The following is a 22,091-nucleotide window of genomic DNA, read 5'->3' on the forward strand; positions in this document are numbered from 1 at the left end:
CTTGTCCCAATGCTGTCATTCTTAGCACAGATGCTGGGGTAGTTCGAAGCTGAATGGGCCCCAGAAACACATGTTCTTAAATCTAATCCATTCCTGTGGGTGTGAAACCATTGTAAGCAGGATCTTGTGATGAGGCTACTTCAGTTAAGGTGTGACCCACCTCATTCAGGCTGAGTTTTAACCCTATTACTGGAGTCCTTTATAAATGGAAATGAATACAGAGAAAGAGACAGAGACAGAAACAGAGAGTCATGGAAGCAAGAAGCTGAAAGCAATGAAACCCAAAAGAGTTTCAGACACTGCCTTGACCCTTGCCATGTGGCAGAGGAGCCAAGGATTGCCGGCAGCTCATGTTTGGGAAGAAAGCATTGTTCTGATGATGCCTCGATCTGGACATTCTCATGGCCTCAAACTGTAGGCTTCCCTGCATATCACCTCATGGCTTGACCAGATGATAAAACTTTATTAGTAAAGTATTAAAATAGCAGAAAGGCATTCTAATGGCACATTTTTGGTCTTCCCTACTCACTTATTACAGGTCTAATAGGTTTGTTTTTATAGATCCTATCTAAATATATTATTTTTAGAAGTCAGGCTAATTGGATTTGAACTAAAGAACTTAGGGCACAAATGAAATAATGGAACAAACACATGGATCAACTTTTGGCTAATAAGAGGGCTCAGTAGGACTGAGCTGCTTTCTGAAAAATAATTAAGAATACAAACTAATCACACATATAAATCAGTTTATTAGATTGTCAGTGATACTTCGAGACAAATTCAAGTTATTTTATTTTACTTCATATAAACAGAGGATGGGAGGGAATTTTAAACTTCAAGCTTTTTCAGCATGTATGCAGTTAGCATCCACAAAAGCACCATTGGGTATGGAAGAATTAGCACCACAGAATTTTAGGACCTAACTGTTAACATGCATCACTGAAAAACTTGGAACATGAAAACTGAAGTAGATGTGGTATGGTCTATTATAAACAATACAAGGCAATTTATGATTTGTTTTCTTACAGTACAGTACAATCACCAATGATGAAAACCTTTTAAGTATGCAATACAGGACAGAAAAACACCTTGTACCCTGTTAACACTAAAGCAGTTACAGATTTAAAAAAATGATTCTTGTAAGAGGCAGTGGGTTGAAATTATTCCCCCACCCCTCAATTTTTAAATTCAGAGTTATATCGTTACATGATCTCTTAAGAAAGTATTTTCAAATCTATAGGACTTTCTACCTTAATGCCAACAAATGGCAGTTTGGAAACTGAAAGGTTTGATGAATTAAAACACACACACACACACACACACACACACACACACACACACACACACACACACGAAACTGATAGTCAAGAAGTACTCCAGTGTGGTGGAAGGCATTCCACATAAGATAAGTTTGAAAATGATGCCAATGGTGTCGACACTTGTCTTCCATTCCATGGAGGAATGCCAAGTACAGAAGCTTTGGATTCGTGATGGACTTCGGTTCATTTCTTTCACAGAATGCCTTTATTCTGGAGTATAACATAAGTGACTTATTCCTTATTCCTCAACTGTTTTTGTAGTGTCATAGGGCTGATCCTTATCCTTGATTTCACCACAGTGAAAAGGGTTGATATTCTCTCTGGATTAAGGGTAATTTGTGAGCTAAAGAAAAAATATTAATTTAAATTTAGCAAATATGAAATTTTAAAGGGAGTTTCACTATTTTCACAGTTCAAATCCATGAATAATATTATTGAAAACCTTTCAGTTTGAAAGCATGTAACAAACCCTCAATTTTAAGTTGTGTCTAGGACAATTTTGGCATATGAGAAGAAACTGTATACAAAATGTGCAATATGAATAAATAGATACAGGTATATTCAGATCTCAATGCATTGATGCCAAGGAAAATATGTTTTTACTCACCAAGAGAAGAATATACCTTGAAGCATCTATGTAGACACATGAATCAATCATGTATCTGCCCAACTTCTAATTCTGGAATAGTGATAACAGGGTCCTTTAGGAAAAAGTACTCAATTATGGTACGGCAGCAATTTTATGTTGTATATATTTAACAGCAAAATGTTTTTGAAAATAGAATCATACTATACGGTTAGCTTACAATTCACCATTTCTATACTTGTATTACATGCGTTTATTTGTTTTCCCCAGTTTTTAAAATTCCCACTAGGACCAACATATTTCAGAACAACATTCTAACATTAAACAAAACTTTCTAAGGAAAATATTTAGCATCACAGAGATTTGAGGAAAGTCTCAGCATCACAAAATTCTCAACAGATCTACATTTAAGATTGTTCATGCCATGACATTAACACACCTTTGGGTTAATATATCTTATTTAAAAAAAAACCAAAGAAACAAATTAGAGAGTTGACATGAAACTTGTCTTTAGTCTCTCCTTGATATGGGTAGACTTCTGATAAACTTGACTTCTTTCTATTCCATGTAATGAGGACTGTGTTTATGAAGCTGCATTTACATTTAAATGCAAAATATTTAAAACTAGTGATAGAAAAATGGCCACCACAGAGAAAGAATTAAAGATAAGGAAATTATATAAAAAAAAATTTTTTTAAGTAAAGGAACTGCTCCCAAACAAAAGGAAAACAAAGTTTGTTCACTTTGAAATATTATTCTGTTGAAAAACATTCTTGGATAAAAGTTAGTCTATTCTTATAAATGTCCGAAAGAGGGATGGTTTAATTAGAGAGGGTTAAAACCTTTTGAAAAAAATAATCCTATGCCTTTTCTGCTGATTCAAATTGATTGTACAAATCAACTACTAATATTCTGAAGAAGAAACAGCACTAAATAGCAGCGTATCAACACTGCTGATTTAAATTTGATAATTCACCAGGCATGGATGACTTGAATATAGAAGAAACAAAACTGACTTAATGTTTTAGGGTTACATTTTAAAAACAAACTCAAATAGAACAGAAGTGAGTTATGATGGGCTGGTTTAGTAATTTTGATTGCCCTAATATTTGATCAACATTTCAAGACAACGCAGTACCAATTAAAACTAAGACTTAAAAAATAAAAACTGCCTAAAAACTGTTAATTATGAAAAGCCTTCAAATTTTACAACATTTTTAAACCTGAAATGATTGTACAACATTTAGACTAAGAGTTTTGCTATTACTTATGCTTTTGTTACTCGAGTTTTATTTTGTATTGTTCATTGGTTATATTGTATGACACAATTTTCTGTTAAGTTAAAATAGATTGAATTATTACATTATACTATAACAGGCTTTAGAAAAACACATAAGTAGGATAAATTTATAAAAGGATAAAGAATATTTTAAGGGATTTTAGACAAGGTCTATACAGACAAAGAGCTAGATCAAGGTAATAAAGTGCCTTCTTTTCCAGGTAATTAATTTTTCATTAAAGTGTCTTAAGGCTTTATAAGAAACTCAATATTTTCAGAAGTTTGACAGTATATGAGGTTATATTATTAATTAGCATTCTTTTGTAAGTCTTTTTTCATGTCATCTTTCAATCCATATTATTTTTAGTAAATAGCAGTTTAAAGTTATAAATATGCATTGTAAATTATTAATTCATTTTGTGGGGTAAGGGAAAGATGTATAGTTTCTAAATGCAGTGATTTGTACATAAATGAGTTACATGTTGCTTGTGAACAAATCATTTTATGTCTTCATATACAGCACCCAGAACCCCTCTTAAAATTCAACAGAATATTTACTCTCATGGCAAACATGGCCATCATTTCATTCATTCATATATTCTGTTGTCTTCACATTTAAAATGATTGTGCAGCCTCAAATGAGAAAGGCCAGAGAAAATCTAAGGTAAATCTTCAGACACAGGCACAATGAATATCTTTTATTGCAACACTTTATGCATAATCTGTATTGATGCCAACATCTAATGTTAAAGCATTTATATTAGTTTTCATTTTGCTTCTACTACCCATGGGTGTATCACAGTAAAATACTGGTAACCTAATAGAAAGGTATATATATCCAATCTAGCCATAATCGTATAGAGTTCTATTTCTTGAAAAGTCTTGTCGTTTCTCTTTGGGAGATAACAGTATGTTTTAAGCACAGCTGTTTGCTTGTTTTCTTGGCAGCTCCAGATTTTAGGATCATTTTAACTCAGTGAGTTAAAAAACAATAAAAATAATTTAAAATGTTTGACTTTTCTTTTCCAGGAATTCACAGTTATTTTGGATCAGAAAATTACTGAGAAGTCAGGTACCAGATTAAATAGCCATGATACCTAAAATGCTTTTTTGATTACCACTGATTATTAATTTCAAATATTCCTTAAATTAAAGGTTTTTGAGGTTAAGTAGAAGAGGAAAGCTAAAACTCATTGCAAAGAAAGGTTTAAATTCAATGTTCCACATAATTAGATAAAAAGGAACTATTAGTAGATAAAAGTGCTTGTCTTAAAATTGGATTTGGTTTTGAATCTAAAGCCTAGTAAGAGTAATTCCTGGGAATTCAAAATAAAATAAAAACAATATAAACTTTATAATTGCACATTTCTTTACCAAAGTGCCATAAGTTACCAAATATTTTTCTAAAATGCACACGATGCTGCTTTTTAAAATCAAAGTACATACACAGTTTTACCTTTTTCATATTAGTATACTACAGTTTCACAAACTTAGCACAAATATATGCAGGAAGATGCATTATAACTTTCTAAAAACAGTATAGAGTATTTGGTTTTCTAAAAATAATTTTTAAGAATGTTTTTCATTATGAAGATTCAAATCCAAATACAGCCAAAGCATTACCATAAAACATGAAAACATCATGAGAGTTTGTTTAGGCAAATTTTATGAATACTCTGCCATGCAATGCTTAGGAGCCATATGCTTCTTAAAAAAAAATTGGTTTAGTTATCCTGTATTTAACTATCTGATGATATACTATACTTGCTTACTCTCTTCAAACACTGAAGTGATAATAAATGTAATAACCAAGTTTTGAAAGCTGTATTGAACACTGAGGTTTCTAGCCTTAACTGCTCATTCTTATTGAGTACAGCAAAAAGTCTGATGCATGGGTTATTAATTTTCATGCTTCTATCTATTTATTCTAAACAGAGACACTAAATGGCAATTTATACAGAGGACAAGAGGGCATTACAGACCAAAGCACCAATAGATGGAACAAATAAAATAATAAACAACTGTGTGGAAGTTTTCTACATTACTGAATTTCATAAATCAGGGGAAGATGATTAAAAAATGAGGAATTCTTTACCATGTAATAATCAATAAATATTCTTCAAATAAACAGAATGCACAAAAAGTTAAATTTTGGTTATTTTTGTTTTTTCTGAGTGTGATGAAGCTAAATGAAGCCAAACAGACCAAAACAAAAATTATATTGTTCAGAGGAAAGAGAGAACGTAAGATCGTGATTTGCAATGACAGGTCATCTGTGTCCTGCTGTTAATTAGGGGCAAAAATCCAGGTAAAAACATGAAAGTGTTAACGTTAAAATTAGGATTAGTCCGTAGTCATCTGACATTAAATGACTATCAAAAAGGACCCCTTCCTTTTCCTATAGTTTGAGAATCTCAACAATATAGACAACATATAAGCATATGAAATAAATGCCTAATTCTACAAATTCTTTATCTTTTGGGGATGTGGATTAAGATATAAATTGGTATCCTAGTCCTCTGAGAGAATAAACGTTTAAAACATAAGTAAATTAGAAAGGATCAGGGATGAGAAATCAGTGATAATTCCCCCGAACACAACATACAGGTTAATGACAGAAGGTATGGACATTCATCCCATTTAATTCAGTGACCCTTCTCATAGCTTCTGAGTAGGAGAACATAATCCCTTGTTGGTAAATAATACTCTTGGATGGTTTCAAAAGTTTTTAGAGAAATTCTTCAAATAAATATCAAGATGTACAAGGCTTAACAGAAGCTACAGACGTGTGTGGAAACTCCACACTGTATGTGACATTCCAACTGTATTAAGCTCATGTAATACCTAAAATAATACAAGATTCCACAATCTCTCTCTTTACTTTGCAAAACCTAGGCGACTATATTTATCTGAAATAGCTTTTCTTTGATAGCAGTCACACAGTGTTGACATAAATACTGAACACACTTATGTGACTCGTTCCTACCGTAAGATTTAATGTTTTCCACTATTCAGTTTTTATAGTACTTTTAACTTCCAAAATGTTTCACAACTAGTTATAGCAGTTATTTCTCAATGCATCCCTTACCCGAGGACCAGAATTACTAAATTGCCTGTGTAGTGGTGAAACTACATAGGGTTTGTAAATATCCTATGCTTTGTAAGCAGGTACTTTGCACTAGGCTCTGCTGTGTTATGTTTCTTGGAGCCAGAGACTGGATCTTATTGTCTGTTGTAAATCCAGAGCCTAGCAGAGTGTTTAGCTCATGCTGTATGTAAAATAAATATCTGTTGATTTAATGAATGAGAAAGAAGACTGAGAAAACAGAACAAATAACCTCAACATAATTCCCCCTACTCTCAATGCTGAAAACGCTGCGCTGCCTCACTTCTGCCCATCTACCACAATAGTATAGTATTGCTCATCATAAGTAATAGGGTAGTTTACTATCCTCACTCTTAAATCACTAGGCAAAGGCCATATCCTAAAACACTGAATTAATCATCTTTCCTTTTGCCACGTATTTAAATTTGAAGTTGTGCTTCTGCATATGCTTTTCTTTTCTTAAGTAAGAAGACATAACAAATCAAGGAAATAATCCTCACCGCTGCAATCCTTAACATGAATATGGAGCCCATCTGAAGGGAATGAGAACACAGTTACGCATAAACAGCAAAGGAAATCACTGGAGATTAGAGGTCTTCAATGTTTTTTGGAAATTAGGGCAGGAATGCTAAGACCCTTGAGAATACAGGGATTTTATTGAACCAGATGAATGGTGAGGTTAGACTAGGAGATAGTCTATATAGTGCTTACTGGTTCCTCCTCTGGTAAGAATGGGAATCTACACAGTATTCAAAATACACTTTATTTTTGAGAAAAGAGGATAGTCTGAGGAAAAGTTTGCTGTTTTGGAATTATCTCAAACAACTCTGAGTATTACATTTTTTTTAAACCACCATTATTCATTTTTTGTGTAACAGTACCATGTAAAGGCGTTTTAAATCTTGAAAAAAATCTATAAAATACATCAATGTAATGTGGAGAATATTTTATATTATGAGCAAAATTAGTAGCTAGGCTTTTGTTCCTACTACTTCATGTGAACTTGTCCTTTAAAGCATAGGTCTTACTGATTAAGCATAATCCATGGCCCCATCTCCAGTTTCAAACAGAGGAAAGTGAAATTACTTCTTACATAAATTGGAGCTAGAATTTTAAATTACATCAGTGGGACAAACAAATGGTTATGCTATTGCGTTCAAACCTCTAATTTAAATTTCTATACATGTTAATGAAAACAGTCCATTAATTACATTTTGACCGAGAAACAAGAAAAACATTACTAATACCAAAACTAGAAACCCAAAATTGTATTTTTATTGATCAGAACCATAAATAAAGATGATATACTACCAGCTTTTTCTTCAGTTAAACTAAGACTTTCAAAACCCTTGAAACAAAGTGTCCTCACTTACTGGGAAATCAGGTTTATAATACTTTATTTCACAACCTGAGACCTCTTTATCCTTTTACCATTTTAAATTGACATCTTTACTCATAAGCAAATGAGAACATGGGCCATATCTCATTTATTCATCCAGCAACAAGCATTATTGGCAGTTAATTAAAATTAACTACTACAACTAGAATGATGATGCACTGTTTAGAGAATTCATGCATACTGCTCAGAAAAGTAGTTATCAGTCTTTATAGTTTAGAACATATATCCATGAGGCTCCATAAGACAGCACTGCAAGTTCGTGCAGAAGTTAAGGTCTACTAATAAGATTATCTTGCTAATTGAAATGCAACTGCCTTTTTATGAGAAATAAGACTTAGGTCAAATTCTACACTAAAGTAGGTCAGCCAAAGGGAGATTTTATTTTACCATTTTTGGAATTATCAAAATGAAGTATGACCATGGTAAAATAATTTAAGAACCACAGGAGAAAGATAAGCATGAGAGGGGAAAGTGAAACTGTGGTATTTATTTTATTTAGAAAAGTGAAAGAAATGAGAAAACAAGTAGATGAGAGGGACTTAAGGGAAAGGAATGATCTAAAGCTTCGTTAGTATTCTCTCAGTTATCTGGCTAAGTTTATCTTATGTGGCTACCTTTTTCCGTAAAACTGATATAAGCACTGTAGTACTAAACAGCTACCCTTTCTCTTGCTGAATAGTTGTATCAACATTAAAAGTGACATGCTGAATTTCCATAAAGACAAGAAATCGCCGGTTGCGAACATTAGTGGTTTGTGACTTAGCATTCTGGGATCTCTTTGTGTTCCTGCAGCTCCTTATTTTGGAGCTTTGAAGGTAGGGATGGCAAGGATGAGGGTGGACTAGCCAAAGGCCAAATCAGTCTTTTGCTTTTAGTTATATTAAAACCCATCTGCCCTTTTGGTAAGATTCAAATTCTCTTGAAAACGACAACAGCAGACGGTAAAAATTCACTCTTAAATCTACGGGTATACAACTTATTATGGTTCCCTGGAATCACAGTATAATCTTTGCTTAAATTTATTGCCATTCCCTGGAATCTCAATGAATTTTTGCTTAAAATAGCAAAATTTAGGAAAGTTTAGTTAGGACTTCAGAAAAACAAAAATGTAATCTAGATGTACCTACTCTTATTTCATCTTTGCTAGAAATTATGGATCAAAGTGAGTTTCTAATAATAAAACTGAGCGTATAAGGTCTGTATTATATATGTTTAAGAGTGCATAAAAATTACTATAGCATCACCATATTGATAGACAATGAAAGCATTCCTTCCAGGATGTTTTGATAATAGAAATACTATAAGCAGTAGCTCCTCATTTGGAATTATTTTTCATATTTAAAGTAAAAGCAGAACCATAAACTGAAGGAAACAATAATAGTTCTATGGCTATTACAACTGCAGAACTGCAGTCGCCCAGTATCTCTTTTCTTAGAAGCAGAATTTAAAGTCTCCCCAAAGAGTACCTCTTGATGCATATAATGTTACATTAATTAAGGTAGGAGAGTTGTTTGCATGTTAGGAGCACTGTCATTAAATATTGATTGTAGAGGGTATTTTGTCTCCTTGCATTCCTACTACAGGTTGTTTGCTGCAATTGTTTTAACTATAGTTACATAGCAACATACTCAGCAAAGATCTGTTTATTTCTTGTCTGTTTTAAAAAAAGTATTAGGAATTGTCTAATGATAAATTTAACAACATGAGAACATTAACAATTTTCTCAAAATTACTAGGCTGAGTGAAAGAACCCAAATACAAAAAATATGCATGCTCCATTTATATGAAATTCTAGAATAGACAAAACTTTTGGTGACAGAAATCAGATCAGTGTTTGCTTCTGGAATTCATGAAGGGAGGGTGCTGGCTGGGAAGGGGTACAAGGGAACTTTCTGGAGTGATATTCATCCCTTAAAACTGATTGAATGGCACCTGTAAGATCTGAGCATTTTACCATATGCAAATTATACCCTACTAAAAATATTAAAAAGCATGACTACTAAACACAACTTCCTTGCTGATGAAGAAGCGGTTGGTTGGCATTTCTCTTTTTTTATTTCAAAACTTCTTCCCTCGAATTGCCCCATAGGTAGCAATGTGTCTGAGATTGGGATTCATGACTAATACTCCACAGAGGACATGTATTTTATATCATAAGTACTGAACCAAAATAGGATTGCTTTTTAATGGGAAGAAAGAAGACAAATGCTTTTATTGACCATACTAAATCTATCACCTCTAAGGATATAAAACATCTTGTGTTAAAAAAGTATCCGAGAACAGAAAAGGGTATCTGAGTCAGATTTAACATTGTGAAAATATTAACTTGTAAAGCCATAAAGTGAATAAAAACTTGACTCAAATGCTACTTACAAGTTGATCATGGAAGTATGACCTTATTCTTTGATTCCCCAAGGATAAGTGAATGCTTGGGGAATAGTATACCACTAGTTATAAAAGGAGACAAATTGACTTAAAACATTTAGGTGGAAAAGAAGCTAGATTTCACCTTATACTACTTGGTGCAAATCAAGTGTATATATGGTATGTGACATTCATAAAACAAACATTTTGAAAGCTAGTGGTTGGGACCTAATTTATAATGATTACCTCTCCACTTCAAATCTAAGGGGGCATGTGTATATCACCTTTAAGGAGGCTACAGTTGGAGTCAAAGTATCCAACAAATTTCCTAATTTCCTACAGAAGTAACCTATTGTACAATCTGACAATTCTAAAAATAAGTGAGTGAGAAAACTCTATTGGCTCTGAGAAGAAAACAGTAATATCTTGAAAGGGCTTATCTACAGGTGATGCCAAGTATTTATCTGCAAAATTAAAACTGTAATCAAAAGTGAGACAATTCTCCAATTTATTTCTTTTTGTAATTCCAATTCAAACCTGTTAAAGACTTATGCTGTCTCAAATCCACATATGCCACACAAAGACATGTAAAATATGTAATTTTCCTATTCGTTATCATCTCCACCTGAGATTACAGAAAAAAAGTGAAAAATGTAAGCAATTTCCCTAGCACAATGCCTGGATCATGGGAAGAACTCAGTAGGTATTTGTTAAATAAATGAAAGAAAGCTCTCATTTCTCCTGAATTGCTATTTTTACCTCATATAGTGGCTTCTTACTCCTCATTACAAATCTAGTATTGATAAAAATAGAAAATCATAGGTGAGAAACTTAATTAGAAAAAAAAAAAGCAATGCTCTGAAAGCTTTAAGCCACATGTCATCATTACTGCTAATGCTACTGTTGATTCAGAAATTGCATAAATCTAAATTGACACAATTGGAAAAATAATAACAAAATTTGATACTAGATATCCTGGATCCTTAGCTATAACATTTCCTTTTAAAACTCAATGATGGACGGAAGAAGATGGCGGCACAGAGAGGAGTGGAAGCTAGTTTGTCCCCCTGGAACAACTAATAAACAACCAGGAACAACTAGTAAATAATCTGGAATAACTGTGGGGAGACAAACGTGACTATCCACTCATCATATACCAACCTGAATTGGGAGGATTGCCTGAGATCACAGCATAAAATCTGTAAGTAAAAACTGAGGATCCAAGCTGGGAGCCCCCTCCCCTCACAGCCTGAACTGCAAAGCCTCATGGGGCTAGACCACAGCACTCTCCGAGCAAGTGAATATAGCTCAGCTGAGCTCCAACTGGGGTTTTAATTAACAAACATGGACTGCTCAATACAAGCTACGAATCCCTGACAAGCAGACAAGGGCTTTTGATGAGACTGAGCTTGGAGAGCTGGAGGGTGGCTGCAGACTGGCCCTGAAGGGGGCTTCCTGTCCCTTTTTTGGCTCAGCGGAGAAAACCTCAGCCATTTTCAGTTCCCTGCACTCTGACCCAGACAAGGGTGGAGATAGCACAGGCAAAGAGACTATTCAAATGTAAATGACCTCTCCCTAGGAGGTGTATCTTCCTAAAGAGGAAGAAGGTGGTGCCAAGCTCTACTACCCACCTTTCATTCAGAACCAGACCCCAGAGCCTGGAGGAAAACAGCCATGGGCCACACTTCTTTACACTAGTCAGGAGCTACAGACTGACAGGCACCGCCTGCTGGGCAGAAAAGCAAAGTGACCTGAGGCATTGCAGGGTGTATCAATCTTCCAAGCCACCCTCAGGGAAACTGGATACTATTGCCTCCTTCCAAGACCTGAGCCTGCTCTGGACTGGGAAAACCTGATTGGAGTAACCAAGGAAATCAGATGCCTAGACAACAGAAAACTACAACCTACACTAACAAAAACGAAGTTATGGCCCAAAGGAACAAACTTACACTTCAACTGAGATACAGGAATTTAAACAACTAATGCTAAATTAATTCAAAACAGTTAGGGAAGATATGGCAAAAGAGATGAAGTGTATAATGAAAACGTACATAAGGTAGAAATCGAAACTTCAAAAAAACAACTGGCAGAATCTATGGAAATGAAAGGCACAACACAAGAGATGAAAGACACAATGGAAACATATGACAGCAGATCTCAAAAGGCAGAAGAAAACACTCAGGAACTGGAGAACAAGACACCTGAAAGCCTATGCACAAAATAACAGGTAGAGAAAAGAATGGAAAAATATGAGCAACATCTCCAGGAACTTAAGGACAAAACAAAACATGGTAATGTATGTGTCATGGGTGTCCCAGAAGGAGAAGAGAAGGGAAAAGGGGAAAAAGCAATAATAGAGGAAATAATCAATGAAAATTTCCCATCTCTTATGAAAGACACAAAATTACGGATCCAAGAAGCACAATGTACCCCAAACAGAATAGATTTGAATAGACCTAAGCCAAGATGCTTAATAATCAGATTACCAAACGTCAAAGATAAAGAGAGAATCCTGAAAGCAGCAAGAGAAAAGCAATGCATCACATACAAAGGAAGCTTGATAAGACTATGTGCGGATTTCTCAATAGAAACCATGGAGGCAAGAAGGAAGTGGGGTGATATATTTAAGATACTGAAAGAGAAAAACCACCAACCAAGAATCCTATATCCAGCAAAACTGTCCTTCAAATATGAGGGAGAGCTTAAAATATTCTCTGACAAACAGACAATGACAGAGTTTGTGAACAAGATACCAGCTCTACAGGAAACACTAAAGTAAGCACTGGAGACAGAAAGGAAAAAGACAGGAGTGAGAAGTTTGGAAAACAATTTTGGGAGATGGCAGCACAGCAATGTAAGTACACTGAACAAAGATGACTGTGAATATGGTTGAAAGAGGAAGGCTGGGATCATGTGGGACACCAGAACAAAAGACGAACGATAAAGACTGGGACTGTGTAACTCAGAGAAACCTAGGATGCTCAACGATTGTAATAAAAGGTACCAATATGTTTTTACATGAGGTAGAACAAATGAATGTCAACATTGGAAGGTGTTAAAAATAGGGTGGGATTTGGGGGGGAAATACAATCAATGCAAACTAGAAACTATAATTAACAGAAACATTGTATTATGCTTCCTTTAATATAACAAAGGCAATATACCAAAGCTAAATGCATATGGGTGGGGAGGCATAGGGGAAGGTTATGGGACTCCTGGCATTGCTGATGTTGTCTGACTCTTTATTCTACTTCAGTTTAATGCTGTCTTTCCTTTTGTTGCTTTCTAGCTGTCTTGCTTTTTTTTTTTTTTCCCCTCTCTCTTTTTCTTTTGTCTCTCTACCTTGACGACTCCTCCTCCTTTGTGGAAGAAATGGAGATGTCCTTGTATAGATAGTGGCGATGGTGCTGAATACATAAATATGTAACTATACAGGGAACCAACGATTGTTTACTTAGGACGGAAGGTATGCTGTGTTTACAAAACCATCTCAAAAAAAAATGGGTTGATGAAGAAACCTTGAGGGCACTATATGGAGTGAAATAAGTCAGATACATAAGGACAAATATTGCAGAATCTCACTGATATAAACTAATTATAATATGTAAACTCACAGACACGAAATTTAAGTTACCAGGATATAGAATGAGGCTAAAGAATGGGGAGCAGTTGTTTATTATGAGCAGAATGTTCAACTAGGGTGAACTTAAACATTTGGAAATGGACAGAGGTTATGGAAGCATGCTGTGAGAATAACCAACAGTGTTGAATGGTGTGTGAAGGTGGTGGAAAGGGTAAGCTCAGAGTCATGTATGTCACCAGAAGGAAAGTTGGAGGTTAAAAGATGGGAATGTATAGAACAGTGAATCTTGTGGTGGACAATGTCCGTGATTAACAGTAGAAACATTAGAAATCTCTCTTATGAACTAGAACAAATGTATGACACTATAACTAGAAGTTAATAATAGAGGGGCATATAGGAAAAAAAATATACCTATTGCAAACTATACACTACAGTTTTAACATTCTTTCATCAACAGTAACAAATGTACTATACCAAAACTATGAATCAATAATGGAGGGGGGGTGGTTAGGGGCATGGGAGGATTTGAGTTCCTTTTTTTGTCTTTATTTCTTTTCTGGAGTAATGAAAATGTTCTAAAAATGGAAAAAAAAAATTGTGGTGATGGATGCACAGCTGTATGATGGTACCATGGACAACTGATTGTACACTTTGGATCTTTGGATAATTGTATGGTATGTGTACAATCTGAATGAAAAAAAACACAACTCAATGACACTAAAGGACACTGTGTTTGATTATTTACAGTGAACAATAAAAATGTAAGCATTTCTGAGAGAGTCAGAGGTTTAAAGGATCATAACTATCAAAAGAAAACGGAGTTCCAAGTGCTAGAAGATAGAAAAAAATAAAATTCATGATTATATGACATAAGTAAAAGCTCAATATCAAGAGGCTAGTCTGTTAAGAGCCTCTTTATGAAAGCCACTGGGGCCTAATTTATAATGGTTTCCTTACTATCCTGAAACCAAGGGTTAAAGTGTGTACCGACTTATAAAAAGCTATTTTTTTTTCAGTCAAAATGCTACACAAACATCTACAGTCATAACTTTGTAAAAACTTTTTCAACTTTAAAATAAACAGGTGAGAATACTCTTCTAGCTCAAAGAAGAAAACAGAAATACCCTGAATGAATCCACATATTAACTCCCATTGATTTTTAGGCAAAGTAACAGAGAAGCAGACATTGGAAAGTGGAAAGATCACATAGTAGGGTCTAGTTCAAGTTCTAAAATGACTAGTTAAATCACTTTGGTCAAACCACATAACATCTTTAGTAATTTTCCCATCTGCTATAAAATGAAGGTGTTATAGTACTCCATATTTATTTTCAGGCAAAAAAATCAAAGTTCATGGCAGATTCAGACAGGAAAATTTTAGGTTGTCAAGTCACTATGGGTAACTACACCACTACTACAGAATCAGTGAATGTAATCCTTTTAGTCCTGGGGTGACTGGTCCCCAAATCATGCAAACTGCCTGATAATCAACTTAATAAAAAAAGAGGAAATGATCCACTTCTGAATTCCTCCAGCAACTAAACTATGCTTTGATATTTCCAGTATATGGATAGCTTATTCATTTTCTAAGGTGTCTTTTGATGAGTAGAAAATTTTAATTTTGAGGAGGTCCAATTTATCATTTTTTTCTTTTATGGTTAGTGCTCTTTTGTTTCCTCCAAGTCATTTTCCCTATCGTTATACCTGAGAGTTCCTTGGTAAAAAGAAATTCCTTTCAATTCTGCATAATTTTGTTATACATTCTGGGGAACCATTCTTTTTATGGTTGTAAAGAAATAGTAATGACTTTAATTAATACTTATTAAATGCTTATGTGAAAGAAACTTTACTAACAGCTTCATGTACCTGAACATGTTGAATTTTCCTTAAGAGGATTCTGCTTGACCCTAGGTTCTGCAAGGGCAAGGAACATTATCTGTTTTATTATTGAGGTACCCCCTGCACTGAGATTACTCAGCACATTGTGGGTCATAAACCAGTATCAGTTGCATGCTGAATAAGTGAATTCTCACAACTTTATAAAGTTAGGTAATTTGCACAAAACTATGCAATAAATGACAGAATTTGGACTTGAACCCAGGACTGGTTGAGACCAGAGTCTTGGCTACTTACTACTCAGTCCTAGGCCACTGAAACTGCATGTGCACTTGGTGGAGACCCAGTTCCTAAAAAGACAGCTGAACTTACTGCTACTGCTGAAGAGGATAAGAAAATAGATTGGAATTATTACTATTTCATTCCTTTTACAGCAAAAAAGCAAATGTGAAACTTCTATTAAGCTTCTCCTTGATAATTCCAAGCATTCTGACCCAACTTTTTATAACTATCTAATAATTTGTGCAGACTGAGCCAATCTGAAACCTTTATGACCATGGGTAGAGATATATGGACAGATAAGCTGAATAGGCATGTATGAATTTAAAATTCAGCTTTCTAATTCCTCAGTGATGATGCAAAAACCATGGCGAACTGGGAATGCCAGGTGAGCAAGGCCATTTGTCTAATGGAATATTCTAGTTACAGAACTTTAACCACAATGTTTCTAATCCTATTGAAATATTTCTAGTATGTATTGAGTTTCTGCTAAACATGATTAAATTTTTTTCTGTGAACGAGAATACTGCAATGCTCTGGAGTCTTTACCATTAGCAACAATACTCGCTGTATAATGATGTAAATGAAGATGACGTGGATTCTTGAGTTAATCTGATAAAACCCCAAAACATCCTGTCCAAAAAGGTTTTTGAAAAAGCCTGCTTCCAACTTACATAGTTACTTATTTCTTGCTTGTAAGTGTAGGGAAACAATTTACAAGTTGATTTTTTAATGAAGTTAACTGAATTTACCATGTAATTTTAATTTTAAATTCTCTAAATTTAAATTTAAAATTTAAATTTTAAATTTTGACTACTCTGCAATGAAGGTATCATCACAGAACTGTGGCAACTGGACAGGAAGGGGGTCAGCACTCTAGTGTTTAGGATCAAGTTGTAGAAGGTTTGCTAAGTTGGAAAACTCAGGCAGTGTGACTAAAGGATAGAGGGTTAAAGATTCAAGACTTGGAAGGTAAAGAGGCTGCCATAGAGGGTCAGGATCCAGGCAAGTGTTTTGTGTGTAGACAAGATCACTAATCTATTCACTTGATATGTGCCTTCTGCCAGGGCCAAAACTGATGGCAGACTGAGTGCATATTTGAGCCTAAGTGCGTGATGAAAATGGGAATACACCAAGAATGTATTTTTAAAAACTATTTACATTAGCCATAAAAACGTGTTTAATTTTCTCAAAATTTGGTTTTAAATTTACCATTTAAAATTTCTGTAGTACTAATACGAAAACTGCAATGGGCTGCTATAAACCCTTGTGTTTCATTAGGTTGTTAAGTGATCTACAGCAAATCATTTAACCTGCCTAGATCTCAGTTTTCTTCATCTAAGTGAGGATAGTGATATTGAACTAAACTTACCTAAATGAGCATTTTCATTAGGATGAAACGAGGTAAAGTATGTGAAAGAACTCTGAAAAACATTTCATATTATATTTAAATTATTATAAATTAAAAATCCATATGCCTTTTACATTTAAATTAATTAGAAGATATTTCAGAACTAATGGCCAGTTAAGGGAGGACTTTCAGGAAAAATGTATCTTTTGTACCCATAGCTAATGGAATTTATCTATTATTAGCTTTTCATTGCAATGTCCCTACAATGAAAATTATTACAACTGCTGATTTACTAACACAGCCAGGGTAGAACCAGGCTTATTTCATTTGGCTAAGACATTGGTGAGAACATTGATGGATTTACATTGTATGTGATGAGAGTGAAATAAAATTTAGGTGAGGATCAACAGAAAAGCCAAGGACAGGGAGGGCAAATATGTGATAGTTATGCTACTACTCCTGCCCTCCTCAGCCATTCCCAACTCAACCCACAAGCATAGGGCAGAAATCCCAGCAGTCTTTTGAGATGGGCCTGAATGAGGCTCCACATCTTCAACCTTGAGTTCAGGAAGGAACATGAGATAAAACTGAATTATTTTAATCCTAGGACCTTGAGAGAGATTGGAACAGGGAAGACAGAATTAATGTTTAAAGAGAGTATTGTTGCATTTCTCTAAATTTGCATCAATGTATTATATTTTGAGCACTGTACCTAACAGAATATAGACAATGATTTTAAAGGATAAATTATTAAAGGGAAAATAATATAAACTATTTTATAATACATAGCTTCAAACACACTTCTTATTTATACCAACACAATTCCTGGCATGTGGTAGGTGCCCAAATGGAAATCTTTTGAATGAAATAATGTAAGTTTGATTAGGCTCCAAAAGCTGCTTTGAGTCAAAATACTTTTGAATGTGGAAAACCTAAAGCTAATGGCAGTCAAATATTTTCTACTGTAAATTTCATATTCCTAGTCCCTAGCACAAGGCCTGGCACAAAGTAGTCATTCCATGACTAGATCGCATGAATAAAACAGCATTGTTTACCTGTTAAAGCAAGGGAAAAAATATTTCTGAAGTAAAATTTAGGATGTGCAGGAAAAAAAGATCCCACATTTTACTGTACCTTAATTAACAAGACAATCTTAAAATATATATACACATATATAGAATTTTTGTCAGGTTTGTAAATTACCACTTTCATTACCACTTGTTGCTATTTTGATTTATCCATTAAGTATTGTGATTCTGAAGCAACAAGATTTCAAAGGCGTTAAGGAAGAGTGGTGATTAAGTGAAGAGAAATTATTTAAGTAATAAGCACAGCGCTAGATAGAGAGGGGAATACAAAAGAAGAACAGTCTCTGGTTTTAAACTTAAAGTTAAGGAGACAGGACTTCTATGTGGGAAACTAAGTAAAAGATATATTTAATCTAATTTTACACTGTATGTCTAAAACAAAATATCTGGAACTGAAAGAACTGCCTATTTAAAGCCTTTGGTGTACAGGGCCAAAAGATAAGTCTTACTGATCTATATGATTATTGGCAGTGTAAAAAGGGGACTGGCAAATTAGACACAGTACACTGAAACCTAGTAGACAGAACTGAATTTGAAGGGTGCCAAGAAGGAAAAGATGGTCAATAAATGTCAGATGAGACAAAGAGGAGCAGGAGAAAAATGAGAAAAGGGCACAGAAGGAAGTCGAAGGTAATTTAAGAGCAGTTTTACTGACTCCAGGGATACAGAAACAGAAAGGGTTCTCAGATAGAGATCATCTACTCCGATCCAATCCCCTCAATTTATGGATAAGCAAGCTGGGGCCCACATAGCTTAAATGACTTGTCCAAACCCAGGTAAAAAGCATAGAGCCAGTGCTTCTGAATGGTAACACAGCGACCTTATCTCTGTACCACATTGGTGGACATCATAGGGGCAGAGGTGAGACTGTACAAACCTAAATTCCACGAAAGCTTGAAATAACAGTCCAAATAATACACAACTAAATTTTATGGCTTTATTAATTATAGCACAAACACAGTGAATAATTTAGCAACCACACTTATTTTAGTTGGTATTTTGTAAAATACTTACTAACTTGCCGTTTAGAATTGAATTATTGAAAATCCAGTTTAAGAATCAAGTTCTGTGTTTCCCTAAGATTAACTCTTCTGAAGCCTAAAATATAAAATTTTCCATCAAATTATATATAGACTTTATGTAACGTGTCAAGTCAGATGATGCAAATCATTTTAATGGAAGGTACTGCTTGAGTCACAGCTCAGTATGTCATTAAAGGTAATATTTGGAGCTTTATCAATTAGAGGCTCAGAAATTGGGAAATTTTCAGGCTAGAGTTGACTATATTAGATAAAGTTTCCTACTGGCAAAATAGTAAAAGCCAGCTATGTCAGAGACAACAAGCAGAAAAAAAGAGGGAGGTTAAGTTCTGGATGCTGGTAGTGTGTGCTCTGAGGATTACATGGCAATAAATTCATTTTGGTGGTTCAAGGGGTGATATTAGTGGGCAAAAAAGACAGATAGTAGTGCGGGGAGCACTGCAAAGAAAAAAAAGGAATCACTTAGTATGTTATGGAGCTGGTCACACCACAACTCTTTCACTAAATCTTTTTAACTCAAGGGATTTTTTCCCTTACTGGGAAAACAATTCTAATTTTATAATGGCTATCAAAGAAATAATGAGATCCAATTTTAAAGAAAATTCTTTGAGGTAAACATTATCAACATGTTGCAAAAGATCATTAAAGAAATCTCTTGTTTAATAAAAAAGAGGTTGAGAAAAGTCATTCTAGACTTAGGAGGGTGAAGTTGTGAGAGTATGAAAGTGAAATCACCAAGGGACTTTACTCAGGTTGGAAAGACTCTTGACTGTTTTGGTTATGAAATCTGGGGAATATGCAACCAGTAGTTACATGCCAAGTAAGAAGAGTCAACTCGAATTTAGGAAATGGGAGAGAAGCTGGCATTCCCAATGATCATTGCCCAGAGAGCTAGCCAAGAAGTAGAACAAAATTTTAAATATCTAAATTTATGTATTTAAGCTCTCTGTTTCAAAGTGAATCCTACATATTATCTGTTAATAGTGCAAACAAAAAATCATCATCCCATGGTGTTGCGGCTGACATTACAAATAAGCAATTCTGGCTGGAAAAAAATGATGAAAAGATGCAAGTTCCTAAACCACATGTATCAGAATGAGCAGGACAATAAAAAATGCAAATTTCTGAACCCTACTCTGGATCAACCAAATCAGAATCTTTGGGAATAGAGACTAGAACCTGAATTTTTAATAAGTTATGCATACTAATGTTTGAGAATCACTGAACTAAATTTTACAGGGAGAAACTGGTGCCACTTTAGCGGAGGTTGGAACTCACTAGAGGCAAATACAGCTTTTAATGTTTAAGGGTACCCTTGATGATATTATCATGGCTGTGATTTTTTGAGTTCCACAAAGGCGTAGTGGAAATTCTCTGTTGTTTTAAAGGTGGGATTATTGGATTAAAATAGTATCTTTCAAGTGTCAGAAGAGACACAGCCCTAGGTGAATCATGTGGTGTTTTGTGCTGCCAAGTGCCAGCTGTCTGGCTAAGCTTGAAATTTTTAGAGCTACAGTGAGAACTTTTATAGCTCTAAAGCAGGATGACAAATAGCAAATAATTGGCATGAATGCTTTTCTCTCTGTCCCCCTCCAGATGAAGACTTTTAAATTCTTAACATAACACTTTAGGGCAGGCAATCAATTTTAGTAACAAACAAAATGAAACCAATTTGCCATGACTTCTCTGGGGGCATGGAAGGGGTGGACAGGCTTGAGCTCTCTGTTTCTCTATGTACACATACACACATACATGTATGCATATAACATATAAGTATCTGTGAAAGTATTTATCTAAAAAGACTTGTATGGGGGAGTAAGATTTGCTCAGCTAAATATATGGAAATGTAAAACATACATATATAGTTTATCGACTTTGGTGTAACAGATCTTAACTTACTCAGATCTCCCTAGAAGAGGTCGTATTATTTGTCCATACGATATTTGGAGATGTTACAGTGTCAACAGACAGTACAGATGACTGGAGGAACTGGCAAGAAAAAAGTGGATCTGCAAGTGAGAACTAAGTTCCATACTGGTTCACAGTTGATCCTTAAATTCAGATATTATTGCCACAGCCACCCTTCTACCCTTTACAGAGCCTTGAAACTCTCCAGGAGAGAATCACATACACTGTTTGAATCAATAGTCCACTTACTTGGAAACTTGTTCTCTAAAACAGAAAATGTGAGATGAAATTAGCAAATGATAGTTTCTTTTTTCATCTTAAGTTAAATGAGTAGTGAAAGAAAAAATGGAGAACAGAAAAATATTATGGAGGTGCTTCAACACTAAAATAGAATTTAATCCTTTTATAAAGAAAAACTTTATTTGCTAGCTAATAATCTGGTTTTCCAACATACCCTACCATCACTTACGTCTTTCCAAATATACCAGTGTGGAATACTTTTGAAATAGCAATATAAATACTAAATTTATTCCTTCCCATAATCCTTTCTGAAAAAATGATTAAAAGTGAAAAACTCCTGATGGAAATTACAAAAGCTAGACAATTTTACAGGGTAAATTTCATGAAACCATCTTAACTAATACATTTCATTAGTCAAGCTTGATGAAAATTAAAGAACTAATTCATACATTGTTTTGCAATAACGGGATGGCAAGAAAAGGTAAGGTTTTTTTTTTAATGTTTTCAAAATAATACTAGAAAAACTGAAATACTTCTGTATCCAACCTGGAAAATTAACAAAAAACCTGAAACAAAAGTTTCAAGTACTGTTCCCAATAAATTCTGAATCTCTTAGAATTGAATCTTCTAGGTAATAACAATTCAACTCTTTTCTGATTTATTAAACCCCCTTATACATTTTGCGTTGAGTGTATGGTCTCTGCTTTAAATAAT

General features: G+C 34.5%; 1 protein-coding gene across 2 annotated transcripts in view; it reads right to left on the reverse strand.

The window, feature by feature from the left end:
• Positions 1 to 211: 211 nt before the first annotated feature.
• Positions 212 to 22,091, reverse strand: part of PURG (purine rich element binding protein G) — a 35,865-nt gene continuing 13,985 nt past the window's right edge. For both annotated transcript variants that reach the window (XR_005216041.1, XM_037831306.1), the window contains one exon: positions 212 to 1,662. Coding sequence is in view for 1 of the 2 variants with exons in the window: in XM_037831306.1 (XP_037687234.1) it covers positions 1,645 to 1,662 (18 nt within the window). In the remaining variant the exon portion in view is untranslated. The remainder of the gene's footprint in view (positions 1,663 to 22,091) is intronic.

The sequence above is a fragment of the Choloepus didactylus genome, chromosome 3, assembly GCF_015220235.1.
Source record: "Choloepus didactylus isolate mChoDid1 chromosome 3, mChoDid1.pri, whole genome shotgun sequence".
In the NCBI taxonomy this organism is placed as follows: Eukaryota; Metazoa; Chordata; class Mammalia; order Pilosa; family Megalonychidae; genus Choloepus; species Choloepus didactylus.